This window comes from Maylandia zebra, linkage group LG8 (assembly GCF_041146795.1).
Source record: "Maylandia zebra isolate NMK-2024a linkage group LG8, Mzebra_GT3a, whole genome shotgun sequence".
NCBI classification, from domain to species: Eukaryota; Metazoa; Chordata; class Actinopteri; order Cichliformes; family Cichlidae; genus Maylandia; species Maylandia zebra.
Window position 1 is genome coordinate 1,161,785 of NC_135174.1, and position 25,974 is coordinate 1,187,758.

Here is a 25,974-nt window from a genome sequence, read left to right on the forward strand (position 1 = left end):
CCCGCCCTTTAATCACCCTATCTCAACAGTGGCTGCAGGTCTGCAGCGATTGGACGAAGCCTCACATCCTCGCTCCGTGATTGGCCAGCTTCGCCTGTCATCCAGAAGTTGCCGGCTGCACCTTCGCATCGTCAGCTGCGGTGTAACGTTGAGCAGCTCTGCGCGTGCACGTCCCGCAGCGCCCCGTGCACGCTATCAGTACCCCCCCCCACCTCCCTCCGTGACCGTCGTAGGAGGATGACTAGAGTTTATCGCGTCCCATCTGCCGGCTGCTCTCGTCGCGCCGCTGCCGGTTGACCGTTAGTAACCCCGGCTCTTTTTTCTGCGCGCATCCACACAGTTGCTCCATCACTGGCTGGATCGCAGAGCCCTGCCTCTCCTCTCATTGGACTGCTGAGCCAAGCGGTTGTCAGCCCATGTGGCGTGGGCAGGCAGAGTGTGACACATTTAAGTTCATCAGAGAAAAAAGCGTGAATGAAGCGCGGAGGCTAACGGAGGCTCTCACACCCACGGCGGCTGAAGACTCGACACATGACCGAGCGTGCTGAGCGGCTCAGCCTCACGTTTTACCGGAACATCCGTCGGTTCGGCTCAGACAGGTAAGCTCGTCCGCGGCTGCTGCTCGCTGCTTATTGTGGTCCCGACCGGTGTCCAAACTCGGCATCCCCGACAATTTTTGTTATAATGACTAACTACTCCTGACATTCTTGAGATGTTAGCTCTTCATACAACGAAGTTATAGTGGGATACAAATCATATCAGGCTGATCCTGCCACGATTTGTTCCCTCTGTGTAAATCACGGACAAACAGTCTCCCACATTGCTGATTTTTAGTTCACAAACACTTCTTATTATGACGCATTACTCCTGAAACTTTAGAGGATTTAGCTCTTTATATAGTAAAGTTACAGGAGAATAAAAATAGTTATCAGCCAAAATGTTAATGGTTTGTTAAAATAATCCCCAAGCTCAGCTGTGTGACAGCATGGAGCTGGCATACAAGATCCCAGGACAGAACAGCACTGAGGATGAGGGGCGTAGCTCATCAGCATCTGTGACAGCCCACTGCCATCAGTTATTCTGGGAGAACTCGAGAGTCCGTGGACATACACGTGTTGGAGGCCTGGGCCCTGATCAGTATGGTGGCCACGCTGGTGCTTGGGTCCAGTGAACAGCAGCACTGTTGTTACTGCAGCCCTGTGGTCACCACGGTGCTTCAGGGCTCATTGATTCTTTTTAGACTCACTCATCTGTCAGATCGCTTTAAACTACAGTCACCATCGTTCACAGCACTTCATCAGCTTCACATTCAAAGTTGTTTAAAATGACCAGCTAAGCTAACAGGCATGTGTAGGACAGTGAGATTAAAGAATATGTTGACAAAAGAAACCAAACTCATTCCTGGAACTATTTCAGAAAGCATCGAGTCAGTGGCCGAGCCCCCTGCAGTGCAACGTGAAACTTTTTAATGACAGCAGTGTTGAAGCAACAAACTAATGTGGAGATGAAATCCAGGAACACGTTTTTCCTGTTCACGCAGCGCCCGTGGATCCACACATAGTTACAGTGTGGAGTCATGGAAGGAGCTGAGAATGTGTCATTGTTGTTCACTGTTTCACGCTCTTCCTGTGAAGATGCTGACAAGTCAGGTCCTGTTGTGGCTGCTGCAGAGCGAAGCCCTGACACAAAGGAGCAGAGTGAGGGAGAACGGGGGAAGACGAGGAGGATGTGCCCTGAATAGAAATGGTCACGCCGAGCTGTGCGCACACAGTGACTTTGCAGTTTAGCAGCTAGCTCGTAGTTAGCAAATTGTCTGCATACGCTCACAATGGGGTGTAATCTGGGTCAAGATGGTGCACTGAAGGAGCCGGGCTAGATGTAATCCCAGGGCGGGACATCCTGGAGTCCAAATCCCTTCAGACTGTGTCGTGTTGTGTAACGTGGTCGCGTTGTCTTCACATTTGTAATGCCACACAAGCAAAACAGTGGCATGAGTGTGATTGTTGGTTTTTGTTGGTGCAACCTCACAGTGTGCATGTCAGAGCTGCATGTGATGCTGCGCCGGGCTCTGGCACAGCTTTACTCAGGACCTGGATGGTTTTGGAGACACAGCGTAGCTGCAGCTCTGCAGGTCGCAGTCACACGCAGCAGTGTTTTTATTGTGTCCACAAAGTTGCAAACATCAGTGTGATCAGAGAGGACACACACACACTGACACACACACAGACCTGTTTTTTTCTAGGTCACTGTCCGGTGCAGCGTGGAGTGCTGTATTGTTGGGATGGTTGTTGCCATGGTTACATGAATAGTGAGTCTGGCCCCAGCAGCGACCACATTCATTGTTGTTAAACAGCAGAATGCTTGTCACTGATTGGCCCTCTGTGTCTGCAGTAAATAAACATGGATGAGATCGTCATAGCTGGAATATCGGGCCGCCTGCCTGAGTCCAGCAACCTGGAGGAATTTTGGGAAAACCTCATCAATGGTGTGGATATGGTAACAGAGGACAACCGGCGATGGACACCAGGTAAAAGCTTCCCTTCGGTTTCTATGTAACATATTTACTGAGCTGAGTTTCTCTTCAAAGACTAATATTTTATACCTCCTGCACTGTGCAGCAGTGTTGGTGCCTCTGCAGGCTGAGCTGAGTTTAGCTGCTTTGACATATTTGAAGGTAAAATAATGAATGTGAGTCATCAGGAACAGAGGATGGAGCAGATTTAACCAACAGCTTGGTTTATTTACTTTAGTTGATTCATCTGATCGCTGCCAGTGTCACTTCAGTTTATTCCACTTCCTGTTAAAAAGTAAAGTTTTTTTTAATCATCATCATATGGATTTAACTTCATGGTTTCATTTTTTGTTATCCAAGTTTTACTGGTGATTCCTAACTGGTGTGATCATAAACCTGCTGTGTGCTTTTGCCTGCTTCCTGTGAGCTGCACACAGGCAGTAATAAGCACTCAGATGTCCTCTGTCGCTCTCTGTGCTGGAAAAGGGAAACGTCCTCGTGAGGATTTTCCTCCCCTCTTTGGCTCAGTCTGGTCTCACAGCATCGTGTTTGGTGCTCAGTGTGAGCAGTGGCTGTGGACCGTGTGTGGGGTCCTGCTGCTGTAACATTGTGCTGTTTGCAGGTCTGTACGGTCTTCCAAAGAGGAACGGGAAACTCAAAGACATCAGCCACTTCGACGCAGCCTTCTTTGGAGTCCATCCCAAACAGGCCAACAGCATGGACCCGCAGCTGCGCCTCATGCTGGAGATCGCCTACGAGGCTATTGTAGATGGAGGTGAGAGCAAACGAGTGGTGAGCTGAGGTTTAGTTTGCAGTTGGGGGAAAGACGACATGTGAGTGAAAATGAAATGTTGTGCTGCAGGACTGAATCCAGCCACGCTGCGCGGCAGCAAAACAGGCGTGTACATCGGTGTGAGCGGCTCCGAGGCGGGCGAAGCATTCAGCAGAGATCCAGAGGAGCTCCTGGGCTACAGCATGACGGGCTGCCAGCGCGGCATGTTGGCCAATAGACTGTCCTACTTCTTCGACTTCAGCGGTACGTGCACGCAGCGCTGCTCAGCACGTGTGTGTTTGCAGTGCTGTCAGCGTGATCCAGTGTGAGACACACACTCAGGTTTAGGTGGACGCTCTGCTGCAGCTCAGGATCACCTTTGATCTTAGAGTAGCAAAGGAGTCTGCAGATCAGTGACGTGCAGTAGTGTTTGTGTCGACAGGCAGGACGTAAACGTGCAGAGAGCACGCACGCTGCAGCAGCTGGACTGCTTTGAATGAACGATCTGGGCTCTGATTTTATTCGTCCACTGAATTGTTGCTGATATATTTTGTGTGTTTTTACTCTGTTTCTCGCTCTGTGCCGTAGTGGTTTCCTCAGCATACCACAGCTCGGACGATCAGATGGGCGGCTCCGTATGTGGCGCCCGGCTCTAACCCTGCTGCCTTTGTTCTCCAGGCCCCAGCACTGCCATAGACACGGCGTGCTCCTCCAGCCTGCTGGCTCTAGAAAACGCCTTCCACGCCATCCGGCAGGGCCACTGTGACGCTGCTTTAGTTGGGGGAGTGAACCTGCTTCTCAAGCCGAACACTTCAGTGCAGTTCATGAAGCTGGGCATGCTCAGTCCAGAGGGGACCTGCAAGTCATTTGATGCTTCAGGTAAAACATCACCTGGTCTACACGTGACATCACAGAGTTTCTGTTTGGGAGCGATGGGGAGGAGCCGCTCCTCCACCGGCTGCCGGCACATTTAATCTTTCTGTGTTACATTTACTTTGACATTTCTTGACTAACTCAATGACGTAGAACGTTTTTTGTCTCAGCTTTAACTGTCTTCAATGTGTGACATACATGCGAGCGTGCTGCAGGGTTAAAGCGTCACGTTTGTGTTGTCAGGAAATGGATACTGCCGCTCGGAGGCAGCGGTGGCAGTGCTGCTGACCAAACGACCGGCGGCTAGAAGAGTGTATGCCACAGTGATCAACGCAGGCAACAACACAGACGGATACAAAGAGCAAGGTAAGGAGGTCCAGGGGAGCACTGGAAGTCACGGCCGATCGGAGAAATGGTTTCGTTTACCGGTTTTCTGTGACGTGCTCACGCAGGGGTGACGTTTCCGTCTGGTGAGATGCAGCAGAGGCTGGTTCGTTCACTCTACCAGGAGGCCAGCGTGTCTCCAGAGCAGGTGGAGTACATCGAAGCCCACGGCACCGGGACAAAGGTCAGTGCAGCCGTCAGGTGTGTCGGCACAGAGAGGCGCTCTTACTAACCAGATCCACCGTATTTAACCTCTGCTCTGTCCACGCAGGTCGGCGACCCACAGGAAGTGAATGGCATCGTCAGCGTTTTCTGCGAGTCAAAGCGAGAGCCTCTGCTGATTGGCTCCACCAAGTCCAACATGGGTCATCCAGAGCCGGCCTCTGGGCTGGCTGCCCTGGCAAAGGTTTGAAACCACAGTCGTCTTCTAATGTTCTCACTGAGACCGTGTGACGTTGGAAACATCCAATCAGCTGACAGACGGTACACACAGATCACGAACACACTGTGTCCTGTATGCAGTCATCGCTGGGTGGAGCCACACCCACCCAAACACACCTCCTCCACTCTTCCTTTAGTGGCGTCTCAGAGAAATAAAAATGCTTCCAAATATTCTGAAGTGCTGCTTAGTAGAAATCTGGAGCTGTGGCCTCTTTTATGATGAGCTCTGTGTTAACCCTTTGAAGCCAGTCGGAGCGGGCACGCTCTTTTTTGCGTAACTATTTTTAAATCCCGGTAGCACTGCAACCACGTAAGCTAGCACAATCATTTTTTTTGCATATGAAACCGGAGGAGTTGTACTTACATCTGATGCCATCAGCTTGTCCTCGGTCACGGTTTCCTTCCACATATAGCTTTGCAAAAACTGCATAAAAAGCCCTTGCAAGAACAAAAACATAATATTCCAGAAACACGCTTTGCCGATCCGATCAGCTGTTCGTAACACTTCCCACATTGAAACAGACGTCAGCGCGAACGATCGCATGTCCGCCATTTCCTGTCCGAAATTGGAAGTGACGTCATTTTCGCGGAAAATGTAGTTTTTTACTTGTAGACCTTATAAACCTATACTGGTGTTTTCATAAGTCATGTTTGACTTGATGCTTTTCTGAATAGTTTCTGGGAAGCTTAGAACTCGAATTCCACAGCTGGAAATAGTTTATTTTGATGCACCTGCTGTTTTCTTTGCAAATTTGCATCATAGGATTGTTTTTTGTTTTTCCTGCAGTATATAAAAATTGCTGTATCTCCAAAATAAAACTATGAAGACACTCAAAATAAGTTTCCTGTTGTTGTAAACTATTTTTTGCAACTTTTTTGTATTTAAAGTTTTGAGGGATAAGCCTCTTAAATTTCTCCAAGTAGAAATATATGTAAAAAAACAAAAACGATTTTCAATTTTTTTGTAGTTTATTGCACTTTTTTGCAATTGATGTAGTTACTATGGACTTAATGCAGACATATTATTAAAATATGGGCTATAACAGTTGTATTGATGTATAGCAACTTGAAATGCTCCCAAAATTGGCACTACAGCATGTAAAAAAATAATATAAGCTCTGGCGGACTTGGTTCTATGGTCGGTCTTAAAGGGTTAAACTGGAATCATGAGTCATTATTTGCTTTAAACCGCTGCTCATGTGTTTGATGCGACGTGCAGGTGCTGCTCTCTCTGGAGCGAGGAGTCTGGGCCCCCAACCTGCACTTCCTCCATCCTAACCCTGACATCCCCGCCCTCACCGACGGTCGGGTTCGCGTCGTCGATCGGCCCGTTCCCGTCCGAGGAGGCATCGTAGGGATCAACTCCTTTGGATTCGGAGGTTCCAACGTTCACGTCATCCTTCGTCCGGCTGAGAAAACGGCCGCCTCGGCTTCACCCGGGAAGCTTCCCAGAATGCTTCAGGCCTGCGGGCGCACAGAGACGGCGGTGAGCTCCGTCCTGCAGAAGGGGAAGGAACACGCTGCGGACGACGCCTTCCTGTCTCTGCTGAACGAAGTGTCAGGAGCGCCCGCCGCCAGCATGCCCTACAGAGGTTTCGCTCTGATTGGCTCTCAGAGCGACGTCATGGAAGTGCAGCAGGTGCCGGGCGCCGCCAGGCCTCTGTGGTACGTTTGTTCAGGTGAGTCGCTGCACGCAGTCAGAAGTATGAGACGCTTCACATGATACAAAGATGTTTGGACAGATTTGGGGTGAACGATGAGATCGATGGAGGAACGAGAACGTAACAGGAGTGACGTTGAGTCGCTGAGAGCACGCTGTTACTAAGCAACCATCAGCTGGGCAACATGAAAGTTTGTTTCCAGTTTATTTAAAAGGGTTTGAACACAGCTGCGATGCAGAGCTGCACGCACACACCTCATATACCAACGTGTTGCTACACGCTGTCTGTAATGCAGGTATGGGGACGCAGTGGGCCGGGATGGGCCGCAGTCTCATGCAGCTGCCAGACTTCAGAGACTCCATTCTGCGGTCCGATGCGGCGCTGAAGGAGACGGGGCTGGTGGTGTCTCGTCTGCTCATGGAGGCTCAGGAGGACACGTTCGAAGACACCGTTCACGCCTTCGTTGGCCTGGCTGCAGTACAGGTACAGCGATGCAGCGATGCTGCTTCACAGAGAGAAAAGGGAAGCATTTCAACACTCGTTTGTTTTCAAAGCTTCGAGTCGAGCACAGATCCATGTGTACCACTCAGTTTATAGAAGACGTCAGCACAAACATTTATTTATGACCCGACCAATCACTGTGCCCCTGCTTTAACTAACACCTGCGTGGAAACGTCTCACTCTGTGGAAACGAGTGTTTAGTCTGAGCTCACAGTGAGGAAGAGTTATTGGGTGTTTTTTACCTCTCAGCTGGAAAAGGTTGAGAGGAGCTTCAAATCGATACCTTAGATCTATCTACTGAAAATGTCAGAGGAGTTTGGATCTCAGTGACCCCGACCTCAACATCAGGGGTCAGAGGTCAAGCGTTGTGAAAATCTTGTGAATGCATTGCACAGTCGAGCCACATTAGACCGGAGAGCACCAGAAAGAGCCTGCAGCGATCTGTGGGCACGAGGAGGAGGAGCATAAACATGCAGTGGCCTTCTATGGCTGCTGAGTTCACAGGTGGACGATGACTCAGACTGCCAGAGCAATCGTCGTGTTTTTTGTCCTTACAGATCGCTCAGATCGATCTGCTCACCAAGCTGGGTCTGCAGCCCGATGGCATCGTGGGGCACTCGGTGGGAGAGCTAGCCTGTGGCTATGCTGACCGCTCCCTGAGTCACAGCGAGGCCCTCCTGGCTGCGTACTGGAGAGGCCGCTGCATCAAGGAGGCCAGCCTTCCTCCAGGAGGCATGGCTGCAGTGGGTGAGAGCGCGTCTTCTTTTAACAGATGGGACTCAGTGTTGTGTTCAGGGCTCTGATTCTGCAGGGTCGGACGCCATGTTTGAGCTTTGTGCTTCCTGTGTGTTGCAGGGCTGACCTGGGAGGAGTGCATCGCTCAGTGTCCTCAGGGGGTGGTTCCAGCCTGCCACAACGCTGAGGACACGGTCACCATCTCCGGCCCTCAGGTCACTTTCCTGGTTCTTCTAGCAGCTTGAATTTCTTTTTCTGCTGGTTGGTTCAGTTTGAGTTATGGCACCAAATCAAGGTGCTTGCATACAGCACGTCTCTGTTTTACCTGAGCTTCATGTATCATATGACACACGTGATCGCCGTGACGCTCTCACTTATTTATAGCCAAACACAGTGAACTCATTGTTCCATCAGTCCAGATGAGTGACAGCTCAGTGTGTTTTAAACTATGGAAGCTGTGTCCTGCTGTACAGCTGTGGTCCCAGATGTTTGAACATGTGCCACGTTTGATTTTTAGGAAGCAGTCAGTGCCTTTGTGTCCGAGCTCAAACAACAAGGAGTGTTTGCAAAGGAAGTGCGCAGTGCCGGGGTGGCGTTTCACTCCTACTACATGGCCTCCATCGCTCCAGCCCTGCTCGCAGCTCTGAAGAAGGTATGTAGCGCCGCACGTCCCATCCATGCTCGGTCCTGTCAGTAGAAGCAGGGCTCACACATCAGCGTGCCAGGCGCCAACACTGTCACAGGAAACCTGGTGCAGACTGCTGTGCTGAATATTAATGAGCTGCCATCCTGTCACTGCAGGTGATCAAAGAGCCAAAGAAGCGTTCGGCGCGCTGGGTGAGCACCAGCATCCCTCAGTCTGAGTGGGACTCTGCTTTGGCTCTGCACAGCTCGGCTGAATACCACGTCAACAACCTCGTGAGCCCCGTGCTGTTCCAGGAGGGCCTGAGCCTGGTGCCCGAAAACGCTGTGGTGCTGGAAATAGCTCCGCATGCTCTGCTGCAGGTTTGCTACCAGTGCTGTCCACACATGTGGGGCTGCTTCCTGTGTGTGTCTGTGTGTGTCAGCCTCAACACACAGCGTTCAGCAGCTGTTGCTGTCTGAAGCTCAGAAACACTGATTTATCAAAGCTTTTTTTCCACACACACCTGTCCAGATGTTACTGGGTGATGTACTTTACAGGGACACTAGCCTGAATAGGTGGTGTTACCGTTGGAAACCAGGGCTGTAAAGCGTTTCACTCGCTGCTGTGACTGAAGCGTTGACTTCTTCACACAGGCCATCCTGAAGCGCAGCCTGAAGCCCACGTGTTCAGTCGTCCCCCTGATGAAGAGAGGTCACACCAACAACCTCGAGTTTTTCCTCTCGAACGTCGGGAGGATCTTCATGAACGGGTGAGGAGAGCCTCCCTCATTGGCTGTTTGACTGTGACAGCTGCTCACTCACACCACTCTCTGCCTTTAGCATCAACGTGGACGCCAACGCCCTGTGCCCCGCTGTGACCTACCCTGTGCCGGTTGGTACTCCAATGATCTCGCCCTTGGTGCAGTGGGACCACGCCCAGACGTGGGATATCCCTAAAGCGGAACACTTCCTGTCGGGCTCGGGAGGCTCTGGTTCTGCGGCGGTGTATAACATTGGTAAGAAGTGCGCTCGCAGTGTTTCCATCGCAGTGAAAACGTTTTTCTGATTTGGTTTAACGTCGCGTCATTGATGTAACAGACGTCAGCCCAGAGTCTGCAGACCACTATCTCATTGGACACAGCATCGATGGGCGTGTCCTCTACCCGGCAACTGGTTACCTGGTGCTGGCCTGGCGCACCTTGGTGAGGAGTCTAGGGGTTGTCATGGAAACGACGCCCGTAACCTTTGAGGATGTGACTATCCACAGGGCCACCATTCTGTCAAACGCCAGTAAGTATGGGAGGCGTGGCTTGTTAATGGCTTGAACCACGATCACATGACCTCGTCGAGCAGGTGAGGTCATGTGATCGGCCCAGTGCCTATCCTGTCAGTCCCACTTTAACCAGTAAGAGATGATGTGGAGGCGGTGAGATTGTTACAGCTTTGTAAGACCTGCCGAGCGTCTTAGTTACGCCACACTGACGATTTCACACGTTTAAATCCCTGAACTCACTGCGTGATTGGATGATGAAAATCCTCGATGCTCGTTATTGGCTGCCATGCTTCGTTTAACACGCCGGCGCTCTGCGGTGCACAGACGTGTTAACACACGTCAAACGAGGATTTTGTAACATTTTTCAGATTGAAAGTGAAATAATATCAAATATTGGTATTAATGTTTGAAAATCATCCTTCCTTCCTTGCTTCCTTGCTTCCACCTTGTATTAAATTCAGAAACCTTCAAGGAGACGGACGTACATCTTTGTTTCGGTTGCATATCGATGTTATTCTAGTTGAATTTGACCTTTGAGATAATTTTACAGATGTTGTCTCACTGTGTGGGTTAGACGCTGCTCACACAGCAGCTCAGTCTGATTTTCTTCTGAATAATTATTTTTCCTCATTAATAAGACAAAAGTATTTTGTTTCCTCGATGACTCGATGGAGTCACTGACAGACGACTTCATTACTAAAATAATCAACAGCAACATCTTTTACATTTAATTGGTTTTTGTGACTTTTATTGTGAAAAACTCTGATTTTGATAAGTGCATTATTATTATTATTGTTATTGTTATTGTTACAGTGGATGAAGCTGTTGACTGTTTATCACAGGTGCGGTCCAGTTGGAGGTGCGTCTCATGCCCGCCACCAGCAGGTTCGAGGTTTCGGAGAACGGGAGCCTGACTGTCAGCGGTACGTCTTTGCATCAGCACACAGGCTGAGCTGCTGATGAAGATCCCAAAGTTTACACATCATTTACATTTGTCGCTGAAAATCACACAACATTATATCCACAAACATATTGATTATTATTTAGTGCAGTGTCGTTTAAACGGGTTTCCCGTGTCGCTCGGCTGCTGATTGGTTCAGCACAGGCCGGCTGTAGCTCAGGTCACATGACACCGAGCTGCATCCATCAGGCTGAGGTGAAGCTCTGTGACCAGAGCAAGAAAACCTCAGAGGTCTGTTAGTTGTTCCAGCGACAGAGTAAAACTCGTCTGCAGACTTTTGACTTTCAGTATGAACTCGTGAATATTCAGAATCGCTGGTTTTCAGGTAAGGTGAGCATCCTGGAGGATTCGGCACTCGATTCATTCAACGGTGAGATCAGCCGGGAAGCTGCCGACAGGAGCGACGCCTCGATGAAGCTTAACGCACACGAGATCTACAAGGAGCTCAGACTGCGAGGCTACGACTATGGAAAAACCTTTCAGGGCATCTTGGAGTCAAACACAGCAGGTACGCTGGACCTGTGGCTTATTGTCCTGCTGGGACATAAAAGGACATGATTCTAGTTACACTCAGATAAATGTTGGTAGGACTGTTTTTCTAATAATCTGATTGGCTGTTTCTAGGAGACCGTGGGAAGCTGGAATGGACAGGAAACTGGGTGACGTTTCTGGACACCATGTTGCAGATGATCGTCTTGGGGCTGCCGGGCGGAGGTTTGCGTTTGCCGACCAGAATCCGCTCCGTGTGCGTCCATCCTGCTGCACACCTGGAAAAAGTCAGCGAGCACGCTGAAGGAAAGCAAGGTGTGTTTGCCTCCCTCACTTCAGATCAGCAGCAGTGATCCTCCTGATCGTTACTTAGCGGTTTGTGGCTGTCATGTCAACATGATGTGACCGTTTTATGTGTAAAACACCGGCTGCTGTTCGCTCTCAGCGTTTGGTCCCCTTCAGCTCGATGTTTGACTCTGTTTGATTCCTGCAGCGGTTGATGTCCAGGTAAGCCGTTACCTTGACAACATCACTGCTGGTGGAGTCCAGATCTGTGGCCTGCACGCCACAGTAGCCCCTCGCCGGCAGCAGCTGCAGAGCCCGCCCACACTGGAGGAGTTCCTGTTTGTTCCTGATGTGGAGACGGACTGCCTTACAGCCAATGGGAAGCTGGCAGAGCAGCTGAGGCTTTGCAAAGGTACAGACAATCTCTCCATCACTCACATGCAGTAAACATATGAGTGATAACTGGATCAAAATAATGTTTGCACGTGTGATCTGATGTAAACTGTGTGAGGAGACGGACATGATGGGATTGTCTGGTTGTTCGCATCTTTCTCCCTGTATGTATTTAAGAGCTGTTACCTGTTAGACTTGTTTTGATCTCCTTGTGAGGAGATGACGAACATCAAACCAAACATCGTGCTAAAGTCCGTCTTCTCTCCTGTCCTCCGTGTCCAGTTTTGATCCACACACTGCAGCAGAAGCTGGCCCCTCATGGTGTCAAGCTCTCCATCCCGGGGTTACAGGGGGGCTCTGATGCACCTCCTCCCAGCGGTGAGCCTTCTGAGCCCAGCCTGCTGCGGCTGCTAACCCTGCTCTGTGGCCTCGAGTTCAATGGGAACCTCCACTCTGAGCTGGAGCAGGTGGTGCAGAAGGAGCGGCTGTGCCTGCTTAAAGACGACCTGCTCCAGGGTCTGCTGGTCGACGACGCCCTGAGACATTGCCTCGACATCACGGTGGAAAACAGCACACCTGGCAGGATCAAAGTGTTGGAGGTAAGACTCTCAAACAGCTGGATTTAGCTGGATTATTTCCACACACATCATTTTCACGCCTCTGACTCCTGCAGGCTCTCTCAGACGACGGCCAGCTCTTCTCTCGCGTCGTGCCCCTGCTCAACATCCAGCCCATGCTCCGTGTGGACTACACTGCGACTGCGGCCAGTCTGGAGCTTCTGGCCCCCCACCAGGCTCCCCTGGAGGAGCTCGGTGTCGCTGCGGCTCAGTGGGATCCTCTGACCGGCCCAGCTGCTGGAGACGTTGCTGTGGGGGCGGACCTGGTGCTGTGTAACCATGCATGGGGTCCAGTGAAGACAGAGCCCAGGCTGCTGGTAGCAAATCTGGCATCTGGAGCCAAAGAAAGTGGGTTTGTTCTCCTCCACACGCTGCTGAAGGGGGAGACTGTGGGGGAGGCTGTGGCCTTCCTGTCCAGCACTGCTCAGAGCAGCAGCCAGCAGGGACTCCTCACACAGGTGTGTTTAAACAGAACATTTTTCCACCCTGCTGTGACGTGCTGTCAGCTGAGTTTTGATTATTCTGATCTTGTTGGAAGGCTGAGTGGGAGGAAGTGCTCTCAGAGGCTTCTCTTAACCTGGTGGCTGTCAGGAAGTCTTTCTACGGCTCCGCCCTCTTTCTGTGTCGCCGTCAGTCTGTGAGTAAACAGCCGGTTTTCCTGCCTGTGGACAGCAAAGACTATCAGTGGGTGGAAACGCTCAAGGTCAGTCCCACTTTCGTCTCCCTGTCTGTCGTTGTCCCCGAACACTCACAGCTCGCTCATCGGGCTCGTCTGATTGGCTGTTTTCTCTGTGTTATCATAAAGTATATATGAGAGAGATTTGAGCTGTTTAAAAGTCTAACTGTGGGGACTCTGCTCTGCAGCAGGAAGTGATGTCAGAGTCCTCAGACCATCCAGTGTGGCTGACTGCTTCTCAGCCAGAGTGTGGGATTGTGGGAATGGTCAACTGTTTACGGCAAGAGCCTGGTGGCAACCGGATACGGTACGACATCGTTAACAGCTCGTTGTTCTCACACTGCAGCTTTTATGTAGAAAGGATCACACCAAGACTTTCAGTCAGGATTTAGAGTCTTACTGATGATCACTAATGTGCCAGAGCACAGGTTTCTAATAGACTCAGCACAAGTGTAATCAGTGAGGCTTCCTCAGACGTTAACACTTCATTGTACAGTGGAAACATAGTGGATCCTTTCTGTTGCTTATATTTCTGTGTAAAGTCAGTTTTTCCCACAGGCCTCAGATAGAGGCTCAAACCTCTGAGGACTCGTCCTCTGCTTTCAGACCAGCTAAAGTCTGTCACGCTCAGTCTGCCCTGGTTCAACACTTTGGGTTCACTGTTGTATTATTCATGTGTTACTGCAGGACAAACGTGTCTTTATGCCTGTTTGTGTTTCTTCTCTCGCTTTGCCACCAGCTGTGTGTTTGTGTCCAACCTAAACGAGTCTTCAGCAGCACCAGACCTCCAGCAGGATCACCAGTCCATCCAGTCAGTACTGCAGAAGGATCTGGTCATGAACGTGTTCAGGGACGGACGCTGGGGCACCTTCAGACACCAGCTCATCACTCATGGTTCGACTCGCACTCATACGTGTATTTAAGGAGGCGAATGAGCTGCAGATGGTCACGTGTCAGGATCCACTCATGTTTGGTCCAGGTCACTTTACATGTCTCGGCCTGCGCTCTAAACATGTGGAGGACGCACTTCCTATGAATGACATCACAAACATAAAGAATAAGAATGACGTTGTTATTTACACGTCATTCTTACAGTTCTGTTTCAAGACGCTGCAACACAGAGTTGAGATTCAGCTGCACTTTTACAAAAATGAATCCGTAAAATCTGCAAAACTGTAATTTTACATGGAACAAACAGTCGTCAGAATGACTTTTAATTGTAGAGCTGTGCTCTCTGACAAAGCTCTGTAAGGCGCCCCTGCTGCAGGTGTTTGAACCCAGCAGTGAGTTAGACAGCACTGCCTCCTTCCCTCTTGGTTCCCGCGCTCACTGAGGCTTGTCTGCTTGCTGTTTCAGATGTAAATGAAGCGCCGACCGAAGCCGCTTACGTCAACGTGCTGACACGCGGCGACCTGTCGTCTCTGCGCTGGATCGCGTCCCCGCTTCGCCACTTTGTGAGCAGCAGCCCTGCTGTGCAGCTGTGCCACGTCTACTACAGCTCGCTCAACTTCAGAGACATCATGCTGGCTACTGGCAAGCTGCCGCCCGACGCCATCCCAGGTAGTGTGTCTGTACACACCAAGTAATGCCACACTCTGCTGGGTCGTAGTGTGTGATGCTGTTGTTGAACATTCACAGTCACATGACAAACCTTTTCCATTTGTTATTTGTTATAAAGGGGACCAGGCTTTAAAGCAGTGCATGCTGGGTATGGAGTTTTCTGGTCGCGACCCCAGCGGGCGTCGTGTGATGGGGCTGTTGCCTGCCAAAGGCCTGGCAACGGTCGTGGACGCTGACAGAAGGTTCCTCTGGGAGGTTCCCCACAGCTGGTCAGTGTGCGGAGAACTCTGAACGTTCTCAGCAGCTTTAACATAAACATTAAAATACAAGAAATCTTTTTTTTAATCATCAGCAGCCTTCAGAGAAGCTCACCTGATGCCAGTAGTTACTAGTTTAACTGGCAGTGGTCTTCAGTCTGTTTGCACACATGAAGCTGTTTGTGCTGAAAGTTCAAACTAAACGCGTGATCAGAAACTTTGTATCAACTCTGCAGATACACAGTAACAGCACGTCCTACACATCTGTAACACAAAGATCCTCTTTAGCTGAACCCTCACAGACTCCTGCTGATATGGTGACGTGTGTGTGTCCGTGTTTTAGATAAAAGAATCACTGTATGAATGTGTGTGTGAATGAGCAGACAGGCGTTGTGTACGTGCTCGATTATTAAGTGAGACAGTCTTCAGTGTCCAAGCCTGAAGGCGGAGCACTGACACAGGATTCATTTATTCATTAGTCTCATTCATGAAGCTGCTGCTGTGCAGTTTCTCCAGCATACAGCACAGTTACATCCTGCTACATAAACCACACACTTATTGTGTTGTGTGTGTGTTCAGGACACTGGAGCAAGCAGCTTCTGTGCCAGTGGTTTATGCCACAGCGTATTACTCCCTGGTAGTGCGTGGCAGATTACGCCCTGGAGAGACCGTGCTCATCCACTCGGGGTCAGGAGGCGTGGGCCAGGCTGCCATCGCCATAGCGCTCAGTAAGAAGTGCAGAGTGTTCACTACAGTCGGTGAGTATGTAACACTCGCACACAGACTCACAGTAACAACTCTTATTATAGATTCTTTTAAAGCCTCTTGCTAATAAGTTGTAATTATATCTCATGTCTTTTTACCCCAACTTTGGGGGCGGGGCCTCTTGTCTAGGCTCAATGGAGAAGCGGACGTACCTGCAGAAGAGATTCCCTCAGCTATCAGCAGAGGCTTTCGCCAACTCCAGAGATACTTCCTTTGAACGGCACATTCTGCTCCACACACAAGGCAAAGGTAGCTGCTCAGTGCTTCAGGGGACGATTGACATGACATCAGATATCTTGGATTAGCAGTCAGCAATCATTCCCTGTGCTCTGCTGCAGGGATGGAAGACCATTCTTCCAAACAATATTCCCTGAGTATTGATATACATTAGTATAAATGGCACTTACAGGTTACTCCAGCCTTTGAACACAGTCGTATTCCAAGCGCAGAGTAGCTGCTGTGAGTGGCTGATGAAAGCTGGGCCTGCAAAGCTGCTCGGGGCCCCGGCTTGAGTAGGCAGGCGAGATATGTGAAGGCCAGAGGCAGTGCCCCCACCCGTCGGCTCCATCCAGGCTCTGCACCGCCTTATGGATCATACTCAAAGGATCAGAGACTGGACTGTTTGAACAGAGAGCCGGTCCAGACTTCCTGTGTCGAGGTCCTGGATCCAAAGACGGACATTAAGTCCAGAATCTCTCGTCTTTCTTTCAGTAGTAATTTTCCCCGTCCGGTCACAGTGCTGCTGCTCAGCAGCTCTCACTGTAAACTCATTGGTGAAATGTGCATCATGCACCGGTGCCAGTGTGTTTCCTCCCAGTGCTGCATCGATGACTGTGTGTGCTTCTGTGTGAGCACTGGTGCTGTTCGTGGTTGTCAGCTCCGCCTCCTCTAACATGTTTGATGTTTCCTCTGGGACTTTAAAGCCGGTGTGGAACACGGCACGTGTACTGCAGACACTTTGTTCCATGTTGAGGAACCCAAGAATGTCCTGGAACAAGACTTGTGCACACAAAGCTTTAGCAGGTTTTTGAGTTTAACAAGTAACAGTTGTGTGAACTGAGTAATCCGCACTCAGTTATTCTTCCATGTTATACACTGACTGTATGTGACGTCGTGTTTGCTGCGTGTGTTTCAGGCGTGGATGTGGTGCTGAATTCTCTGGCCGAGGAGAAGCTGCAGGCCAGTGTTCGCTGCCTCGCTCGACACGGACGATTCCTGGAGATCGGCAAATATGACCTTTCCAACAACACTCCTCTGGGTCAGTAGATCTGGTGTTTATTGACAACAGGATAGATAAATATATAAACATGTTTTATTAGCTTTTTAAAGGTTCCTGCAGGTGTTAACCAGAGTTTTGTTGTCATAAATGATTCTTGAAGCCTTGACAAACGCTGTCACGTTGCTGTGATTCTTTCAGGCATGGCGTTATTCCTTAAGAATGTGGCTTTCCATGGTATCCTGCTGGATGCTCTCTTTGAAGAGGGCAACCAAGAGTGGGAGGAGGTGTCCCAGTGTTTGCAGCAGGGCATTGTGGGAGGAGTAGTTCAGCCTCTGAGAACCACAGTGTTCGATAAGGACCAAGTGGAACAAGCATTCAGATACATGGCTCAGGGCAAGCACATCGGCAAGGTCCTGGTTCAGGTGAGTGAGGTGTTTGTACTGGACCTGCCCATCCCTACATGCATGTGGTTGGTATGTTACTGTGACTGCAGAGTGGCTGGACTGCTGCTTATCTTCTGACCAGCTTTTCTTTTCTCACAGGTCCGTTGTGAGGAGCAGGGAGCAGCTGTACAGGCTGCTTCCCCTCTGTCTCTGCCAGCTATCTGTCGCACCTTCTGCCACTCGTCCCACTCCTACATTATAACTGGGGGGCTCGGGGGGTTTGGTTTGGAGCTTGCTCAGTGGCTGGTGGAGAGGGGAGCCCACAAACTGGTGCTGACTTCTAGATCAGGCGTGAGAAACGGTAATGCACGATGACACGGTGCTCCTACTGATGTGCACAGCCAAGTCCTGCATCAGTGCTGATGTGACTCATCTTACAGCTTCACTGTTGAACTGTCTTCAGGTTACCAGGCGAAGCGGGTGCAGGACTGGCAGAATCAGGGTGTGGAGGTGTTTGTGTCCACCAGTGATGTCGGCACACTGAAAGGAACAGAGCAACTGATTGCTGAGGCCTGTGCCATGGGTGCAGTGGGTGGTGTCTTTCACCTAGCCATGGTCAGATTCCCTTTAGTTATTTATATGTGTCACCTTGGAAAAATCATGTTTCACAGGTTTTATGGTCCTTCCTAAATTTGGACTACATATATCTGGTTCGTGCACTTTGGCTGCTGCAGCTGTCACTGAGCTGAGCCCTCCATACTTTTGCTCTTCAGTGTCACTAACTAACCGTGGGGGGGTAACTGCCCCTCCCAGAAACAAGCCGTGGATGTGTTAGAGGCAGCAGTGACTTTTTACAGCGAGCAGGGGAGAGTGCTACCTTTCATGTGTGTACCAGTGCTAGTACCTAACAGTAGCTTTCTTTCTTTACTTTTATTTTGAAACAATACATTTTATTTTCTAAAGTAACTTCTCAGTCAAGACGGTTTGTTTACATTTACGACGTCTTCCACCTTCCAGCAGGCGCCTCACTCGCTGTCTAATGCTGACGTTGCTGTCAGTGTTTGGATCCTGCATTATTACTGCATTATTACTGCATTATTACTGCATTATTACTGCATACTAGAATGATGGTCAGATCCCTTTGTTGGACTTCAATAGCTGCAGTGTCACATGACATGCAACGAAAACAAAAGCAAGAACGATGCTAACGATGTCGACTCAAGTTTCTCAATTATCAGATGCTAACATGCTAACAGCTAAACTACTGCCAGTTAACGTTTAAAGTGACCGTTTGTTGATGTTTGTTTGCATTCAGGTGTTGAAAGACGGTATGTTGGAGAATTTAACTCCTCAGCTTTATCTCGAAGTTAACAAACCTAAAAATGACGGCACCATCAACCTGGACAGGTAAGTGAGAAGAGTGGCTCCTCCCTCTGTGTGTCACTGGGCACCATCATGAGCTGACCTCTGGATGTTTCCATCCCCTCTCTAGAGTAACAAGGAAACTGTGTCCAGAGCTCAGACACTTTGTGGCCTTCTCTTCAGTCAGCTGTGGCCGTGGCAACGCTGGCCAAAGTAATTATGGCTACGCCAACTCTGCGATGGAGCGCGTGTGTGAGAAGCGCCACTATGATGGCCTGCCTGGACTTGCAGTCCAGTGGGGTGCCATTGGTGATGTTGGGGTGGTTCTAGAGACCATGGGTGGGAATGACGTTGTGATCGGTGGCACCCTCCCGCAGCGCATGGCCTCCTGTCTGGAAGTGCTGGACTTCTTCCTGTGCCAGCAGCACCCAGTGGTGTCCAGCTTTGTGCTGGCGGAGAGGACGGTCGTAAAGAGTGAAGCAGGAAACCGGAAAGACTTGGTGGACGCTGTAGCTCACATTCTAGGTAAGAGTCAGGTTATACCAAACTAGCGTTCATAAAGGTGTTATATAAGAAAAGACCGCCGTCCTGAGTCGCTTTGGTGATCTTTGAGGTTACTTTGTATCACAGACATCGACTCATTTCTTCGTTGTTTTTAACTTCTTCTCACTCACAGGTGTGCGGGATGTCAGCAGTCTGAATGCTGACACCTCATTGGCTGATTTGGGTCTGGACTCTTTGATGGGCGTTGAGGTTCGCCAGACTCTGGAACGCGACTATGACATCGTCATGGCCATGAGGGATATCCGCCAGCTCACCATTAACAAGTTGCGAGAGCTGGCCAATAGCAAGCCAGAAGGACAAAGCGGTATGAAGAGCTGCTTTTTAAATGCAGAAAGATCTTTGAAAAGGTTTCAGGTTGTAAAAAAGCACTTATGTATTTGTTTAAATCGAGCTGTTAAGACTCTTGTTAATATGAAATGTGTTATCATGTGTACAAACATAACTGAGTACATCTCCACACACCACAGCTAAGAAGGACGGCGTTCGCTCTGTGTTGGAGTCTGATCTGACCAAGCTGATGGTCAGCCCCAGCAGCCCTACTGTGATGTCACTGAACAAGGTGAAGAGCCAGGACGGGCCGCTGTTCCTGGTACATCCCATCGAGGGCTCCATCGCAGCCTTTAAGACGCTTGCTTCTAAGCTCAGCGTGCCTTGCTACGGCTTGCAGTGCACCAAAGGTTTGTTATACTTTAAAGACAATGAAAATACCGAGTCCTGCACAACAGACAGGAGCTACTGTGCACTTTGCATTTGGAAAGGAAATATGCAGAGTCGTTTATGAAACGTGTGCAGACTCAGGTGGATGCAGTCAGGAACAGTTTGTAGACTTCAGTCAGTATTTGGTGTGTCCGCCTTCTTCAGCACAGCCTCGACTCTGAGGAAGCTTTTTGTGATTGAAGTCAATCAAATCTAGAATCCTTCAGGACGTCCACAGCTCAGCAGGATCCCACACTGCCGGGTCCAGGTCCGGGTTCTGGGCTGATAGTGTTGCAGTGTGTCTGCGGATGGAAACGGACTCCATTATTGACGTCACTCATGGAATTGATTCCTTTATTGATTCTTATCGGCTCCACTGTGAGAGAACAGTCAAACACATTCATTATGAATCAGTTATATGATGTCAAATGTTTGTGCATGTTGGAGGTGTGATCAGTGTTTGGGTCATGGGTGTACTCTGTTACATACTGCATTACTTTTTAGAAGTGTTCTATCTTAATTACTCCCAAGACAAAGTAATTAGTTACTTGTCTATTAGTTACTTGTTACAGTGCTTTCTTTGTGAAGCGCGCTGTCTCATAATTACATTTCACAATATAAACCTGCAGTCACACAAACACACTGTGTGTTTGTGCTGGTACCGTAGAAACATGATCAGAGGCGACCGCTCGACTGATCATCACCACCTCTGTTACCTGCTGAAGCTCAGCTTCCTCATCGCTCTGAGCTCTAGCTTGGAGCTAGCATGCTGTCCTTTTGTGCAATAAACATAAAAGTAATATTCATATCCAGCTTTAGACTGCGCCACTACAATTCGTCCTGATTGTAGCACAAGTGGAACCAATAAGCAGGATTCATTGGCAAGCAGACAACCAGTTCCAAGGAGTTGAACTACTGGGAAGAACCAGTGCGATGCATTTTGTGGTACGCGTCGTGGTAGCTCCTGCTAGGATTTAGGACAGGCTGATGAGAAGGATCTGGGTGTTGCAGGGCCGTCCTGGCTGACACGGCGCTGCGTGAAGCTCTGGGATGCTGCCTCTGGACTGGCACACTGGGGTGGTGGTTCCCCTGTTTAAAGACCTAGACCTGAGCGTGTGCTCCAACTGTCACACTCCTCAGCTTCCTCTATGCCAGGGTGTGTCTGTCAGTCAGGCCTCTGATTCAGGAGGAAGCAGTTTGTGTCCTGGTCATGATCACTGGAGCAGCTCGTTATCCTCTCGACTGCAGGGTCTGTGGGAGTTTGCACAACCAGTCTACATGTGGTTTGTGAGGCTTCCTACTTTTGTAGGATCTTCATCTTACAGTACAAAGAGCCTTTGCTGCAGCTGTTGTTGTGTTTTGGCGCCTCATGGATAACTTTTCATGTCGTTGAGTTTCAGGCTCGTTGGTGTTGCTGAGCTGTGTGCATCGTCGGTGTGGGTTTGTCAGCATAATGGGGCTCATATTAAAATGACTTTACAGTCACAGAGAAAAACTTTAAAGTACAAAATCAACACTTTGAACCATCGTCATCAAATGATGAGTGTGCGTCCTCACCAGGTGTCACAATCATGTGTATCAAAACGTGTGTAACTGTTAAACAGAAAAATGTGTTGAAGCTGAAAGTCTGACTGTTCAAAGGTGAAACTGCAAACACTTGTACATGTACAGCTCCCTCCATAGTGGCCTGAGGAAAACCAAAGACCTGATGTGATTTCATGTTTTCTTTCTTTCACAGTTTAAAAGTTTGTGGTTCTGTTCTCAGACCTTTGTCACTCACATGTTGTGCATCAGCTGTTTATGTCACTGTGCAGCTAAACTAACTCCCCTCGTGTGTTTCCTTTGCAGCTGCTCCTCTGGATAGCATTGAGTCCCTGGCTGCCTACTACGTGAGCTGCGTCAGGCAGGTGCAGCCGGACGGCCCGTACAGAGTCGCTGGATATTCTTTTGGTGCCTGTGTAGCATTTGAAATGTGCTCTCAGCTGCAGACCCAGAATCAGCCTGTGGAGTTCCTGTTTCTCTTTGATGGCTCACATTCATATGTGGCGGCGTACACACAGGTCAGAGAAACACTCGCGCATCTTTATTTCATGTAATCAAAACATATTAGGTAGGGCTGCTCAATTAATCGAATTTTAATCACGATCACGATCTGGGCTTTCAACGATCATTAAAAATGACTGAGCCGATTATTAGCCCCTCCCTCATTTATCCGCGACACCTTAAAGGCCGGTCCGTGAAAATATTGCATAAACCGTCCATGGCGCAAAAAAGGTTGGAGACCGCTGATTAAGAGGACCTGAGGGAAGCTCGGAAAGCTAAGCAGAAGTTATTTGGAGAGTGACTGCCGCTGGTTGAAAAGAGAGTTTAAAAAAACTTCAGTGGTGTTGCACACTATTTTATATTATTTTTTAAAGTCATTGTTAACCCTTTAAAGCCGGTCAGAGCAGCACGCTCCGTGTTGTGTAACTATTTTTAAATCCCTGTAGAACCTGAACCGTGTAAGCTAGCACAATAATTTGTTTTGCATATGAAACCAGAGGAGTTGTACTTACATCTGATGCCATCAGCTTGTCCTCGGTCACAGTTTCCTTCCACATAAATTGCATAAAAAGCTCTTGCAGGAACAAAAACATAATATTCCAGAAACACGCTTTGCCGATCCGATCAGCTGTTCGTAACACTTCCCACAGTGAAACAGATGTCACCGCTAACTATCACATGTCCGCCATTTCCTGCCCGAAACCGGAAGTGATGTCATTTTCGCGGAAAATGTAGTTTTTTACTTGTAGGCCTTAAAAGCCTATACTGGTCATGTTTGACCTTTCTGAATAGTTGCTGGGATGCTTAGAACTCGAATTCCACAGCTGGAAATAGTTTATTTTGATGCACCTGCTGTTTTCTTTGCAAATTTGCATCATAGGATTGTTTTTGTTTTTCCTGCAGTATATAAAAATTGCTGCATCTCCAAAATAAAACTATGAAGACACTCAAAATAAACTTTTTTGTATTTAAAGTTTTGAGGGATAAACCTCTTAAATTTCTCCAAGTAGAAATATATGTAAAAAACAAAAACAATTTTCAATTTTTTTGTAGTTTATTGCACTTTTTTGCAATTAATGTAGTTACTATGGACTTAATGCATACATATTATTAAAATATGGGCTATAACAGTTGTATAGCAACTTGAAATGCTCCCACAAATGGCACTACAACATGTAAAAAAATAATATAAGCTCTGGCAGACTTGGTTCTATAGTAGGTCTTAAAGGGTTAAATAAATATCGTCAAATAATCGCGATCTCAATTTCAGTGAAAATAATCGTGATTATCATTTTTGCCATAATCGAGCAGCCCTAATATTAGGGATGATTGGCAGTGAGCCGCAGATGCGTTAAATGAAGGAAGGGTCACGTGTCGCGCTCGGGGATTTGACCTGAACGTGTCGACCTGTGATGGACGAATTCACAGGTCCAGGTTATGATTGTCACAATATGATTTGTTAAGCTTTCAGTATATGTGGGAATTTACTGCACGTCACTCTAACAATGATAAAGGCTGTTTATTATTCTAACTAATCTGCTGTATAGTGTGTGTGATGAGCTCTGGTCACATGATCTGCATGTGAACACGTTTATCTGTTTTTCATTTGCAGAGCTACAGAGCCAAGCTAACACCCGGCAACGAGTCTGAGGCTGAGACTGAAGCCTTGTGTGCCTTCATCCAGCAGTTCACTGGCATTGAATACAACAAGGTATACTGTGTCTGACCCACACGTTCACACACAAGTATTCCTTTATGTGGCATCAGCGTTAAAGGCCACACAACCTGAGCTTTTTGCCTGTAAGGTAAAGATGGTGACTGTAACACAGTCTGGAGCTGCTGTTCCAGCACAGTCTGTGTGTGGTGCAGGTTTGACTCAACAATGATGTGATGTTTGGAGCTGTTATGGAGACTAAAGTAAAACATGCGGTTAAATCAAAGCTTCGTACAGTTTCTCACTGAAAGCTGACATTTGTAACTCCTGAATATCAAAACATCTTCATTTTGCATTTTCATATACATAAGATCTGTGATGTTCATTATTATGTGTCACTTACTTTTCTGAAAACAATAATATCTCCGCGAGCACGCAGTAACGTTTGCTATGAACTTACAGTCGTCTCCATGGTTACGTCCTACAGCTTTTGGAGACTCTGCTCCCGCTGTCAGACCTGAATGCACGCGTCAGTGTGGCCGTGGACCTAATCACCTCCGCTCACAAGGACATCGACCGAGACTCACTGCACTTTGCAGCCTCCGCCTTCTACTACAAGCTAAAGGCTGCTGATGCATATGTACCTACTGCAAAATACCACGGCAGCGTGAAGCTGCTGCGCGCTGAAACCAGCAGCGAATATGAGCAAAACCTGGGAGCTGACTATAAGCTCAGCGAGGTAACGATGCACATTTACATCAGTCTGTAGTACTTATCTTCACTGTGCGTGTGTTTCTATAAACTCAGTCTGAGCCTTCCAATGTTCAAACTGTGTACTGCGTCTTTCTTCAGGTCTGTGATGGCGAGGTGTCGGTCCACGTCATCGAGGGAGATCACCGCACTTTCCTAGAAGGCGCGGGGGCGGAGTCTATCAAGAACATCATTCATAACTCGCTGGCTGAGCGAGCTGTCAAACCAAGGGAGGGTTAAACATCCACCGTCTCTTCACCCTAATTCCTCAGCTTTCCCCAAACTAGACTGTAAATGTGTCGTTATAGGAAGTCTTTGCACTGCTTATGTTTACATGCTACTGTTATCCTAATATCCCAAATGGTAATGGTTAGTGAACCAATCAACATCTCACAGCTCCATCGATTCCAACTGCAAGTTTTGTTTTGTTTTTTGTTGCCATGTTGTTGTTTGCAGAAGTTCATCCCACAACAAAATACGTGGTTAAAAAATTAATGTAACAAAGTAACAAACACTGACACATTGAATCCTGAATTACATAACATCACTTAAATTGGTGTTTCTGCTCATGCAGACATCAGTAGACAGACAAACGCGCTGCGACCAGCCTGATGAGCGACTGTGGAGGGCTGACCCTGCAGCCGTGTTTCTGCACACTAACTACTCGTAACACCAGTTGGAGGCATTTCTTTATTTTGTGACATTTGTTTACTTTTCAGTCATGTGACCACACAGTCATCAGTTACTGTGGCAACCAGCAAATGTTTACGTTGTCAGTAAGTTAACAACAAATTAAGTGTTTCATAAACTGTGTTTTAACAATGACACTCATGTTACTGTAATTTACAGACCAGTTATTTCACTAATTCAGAAGAAAAACTGCTTTTCTTCATGATGGACTGTGTCAAACACACGCTGTTGTTCTGACAGACGCCTGTGACAGAGGCGTCGCTAAGGACCAAACGTGTCTCTTCAGAGGTTAATCAGAGATGTGAATGATCACTGTAACAGTGAGATCATATTTACTGATGTAACCTCTGAGAAACTGTTTCCTTTTAAAGGCTTTGGTCCAGAGAGCTAAAACCTCAGCAAATAATCCAAACCTGAGTACAACAGCTGGCCTGAGACCTGTGATTGGGTCAGTGAAGGAAGCTGCTGATTGGAGATGAATGTGCTGAGGAGTCACAGTACGATGGACGTGACAATAAAGGCCTCTGTGTTTTATTGTAATATTTCTGTTATGTTTTGTAGGACTAATAAAGGCCTCAACAGTCGCTCAGTGTTTTCCTTCATTGTAACGAGCCTGTCCCGTTGGATCTATGATTCCTGTGCTTTTGTTGTCGTTACTATTTCTGATCATTTATCTTGTAAATACAGTTTTTGGGTTTTGTTTTTTAGAGGATGGGTGAGTTTATCAGGGACTGAAACACAAATCCTGTTGGCCCAGAAAATTCTTAGTCGCTGTTGGCGCCACCCGACCGTTTAGTTCAGACCATTAAAGTAACGACTGGTTCTATATGACAC

At 48.3% G+C, this 25,974-nt stretch overlaps 1 protein-coding gene across 1 annotated transcript; it reads left to right on the forward strand.

Annotated features, from left to right (window-relative positions):
- The first annotated feature begins 333 nt into the window (after positions 1-333).
- On the forward strand, positions 334-25,724 carry fasn (fatty acid synthase). Its single transcript, XM_014408436.4, has 42 exons — positions 334-599; positions 2,392-2,527; positions 3,135-3,287; positions 3,375-3,548; positions 3,963-4,163; positions 4,401-4,523; positions 4,610-4,725; positions 4,813-4,947; positions 6,202-6,661; positions 6,939-7,126; positions 7,702-7,891; positions 8,000-8,094; positions 8,397-8,531; positions 8,681-8,884; positions 9,158-9,273; positions 9,344-9,519; positions 9,602-9,793; positions 10,619-10,699; positions 11,063-11,245; positions 11,362-11,541; positions 11,720-11,923; positions 12,187-12,503; positions 12,578-12,979; positions 13,060-13,224; positions 13,386-13,504; positions 13,937-14,091; positions 14,554-14,757; positions 14,876-15,026; positions 15,594-15,772; positions 15,909-16,028; positions 16,915-17,037; positions 17,197-17,420; positions 17,541-17,742; positions 17,845-17,996; positions 18,697-18,788; positions 18,874-19,268; positions 19,420-19,611; positions 19,775-19,984; positions 21,852-22,063; positions 23,659-23,757; positions 24,188-24,439; positions 24,553-25,724. Exons 2-42 carry the CDS (start codon positions 2,401-2,403, stop codon positions 24,688-24,690), a joined length of 7,536 nt encoding a protein of 2,511 aa, XP_014263922.3. The 5' UTR covers positions 334-599; positions 2,392-2,400; the 3' UTR covers positions 24,691-25,724.
- Positions 25,725-25,974: the final 250 nt, after the last annotated feature.

What these genes read in the sequence shown, in the direction of transcription:
- fasn (XM_014408436.4), top strand. Translation starts at nt 2,401, where the DNA reads ATGGATGAGATCGTCATAGCTGGAATATCGGGCCGCCTGCCTGAGTCC. An exon ending in TTGGCCTGGCTGCAGTACAG is followed by an intron (nt 7,127 to 7,701) that starts GTACAGCGATGC and finishes TTGTCCTTACAG; the next exon opens with ATCGCTCAGATCGATCTGCT. An exon ending in CGGCTTGCAGTGCACCAAAG is followed by an intron (nt 19,985 to 21,851) that starts GTTTGTTATACT and finishes TTTCCTTTGCAG; the next exon opens with CTGCTCCTCTGGATAGCATT.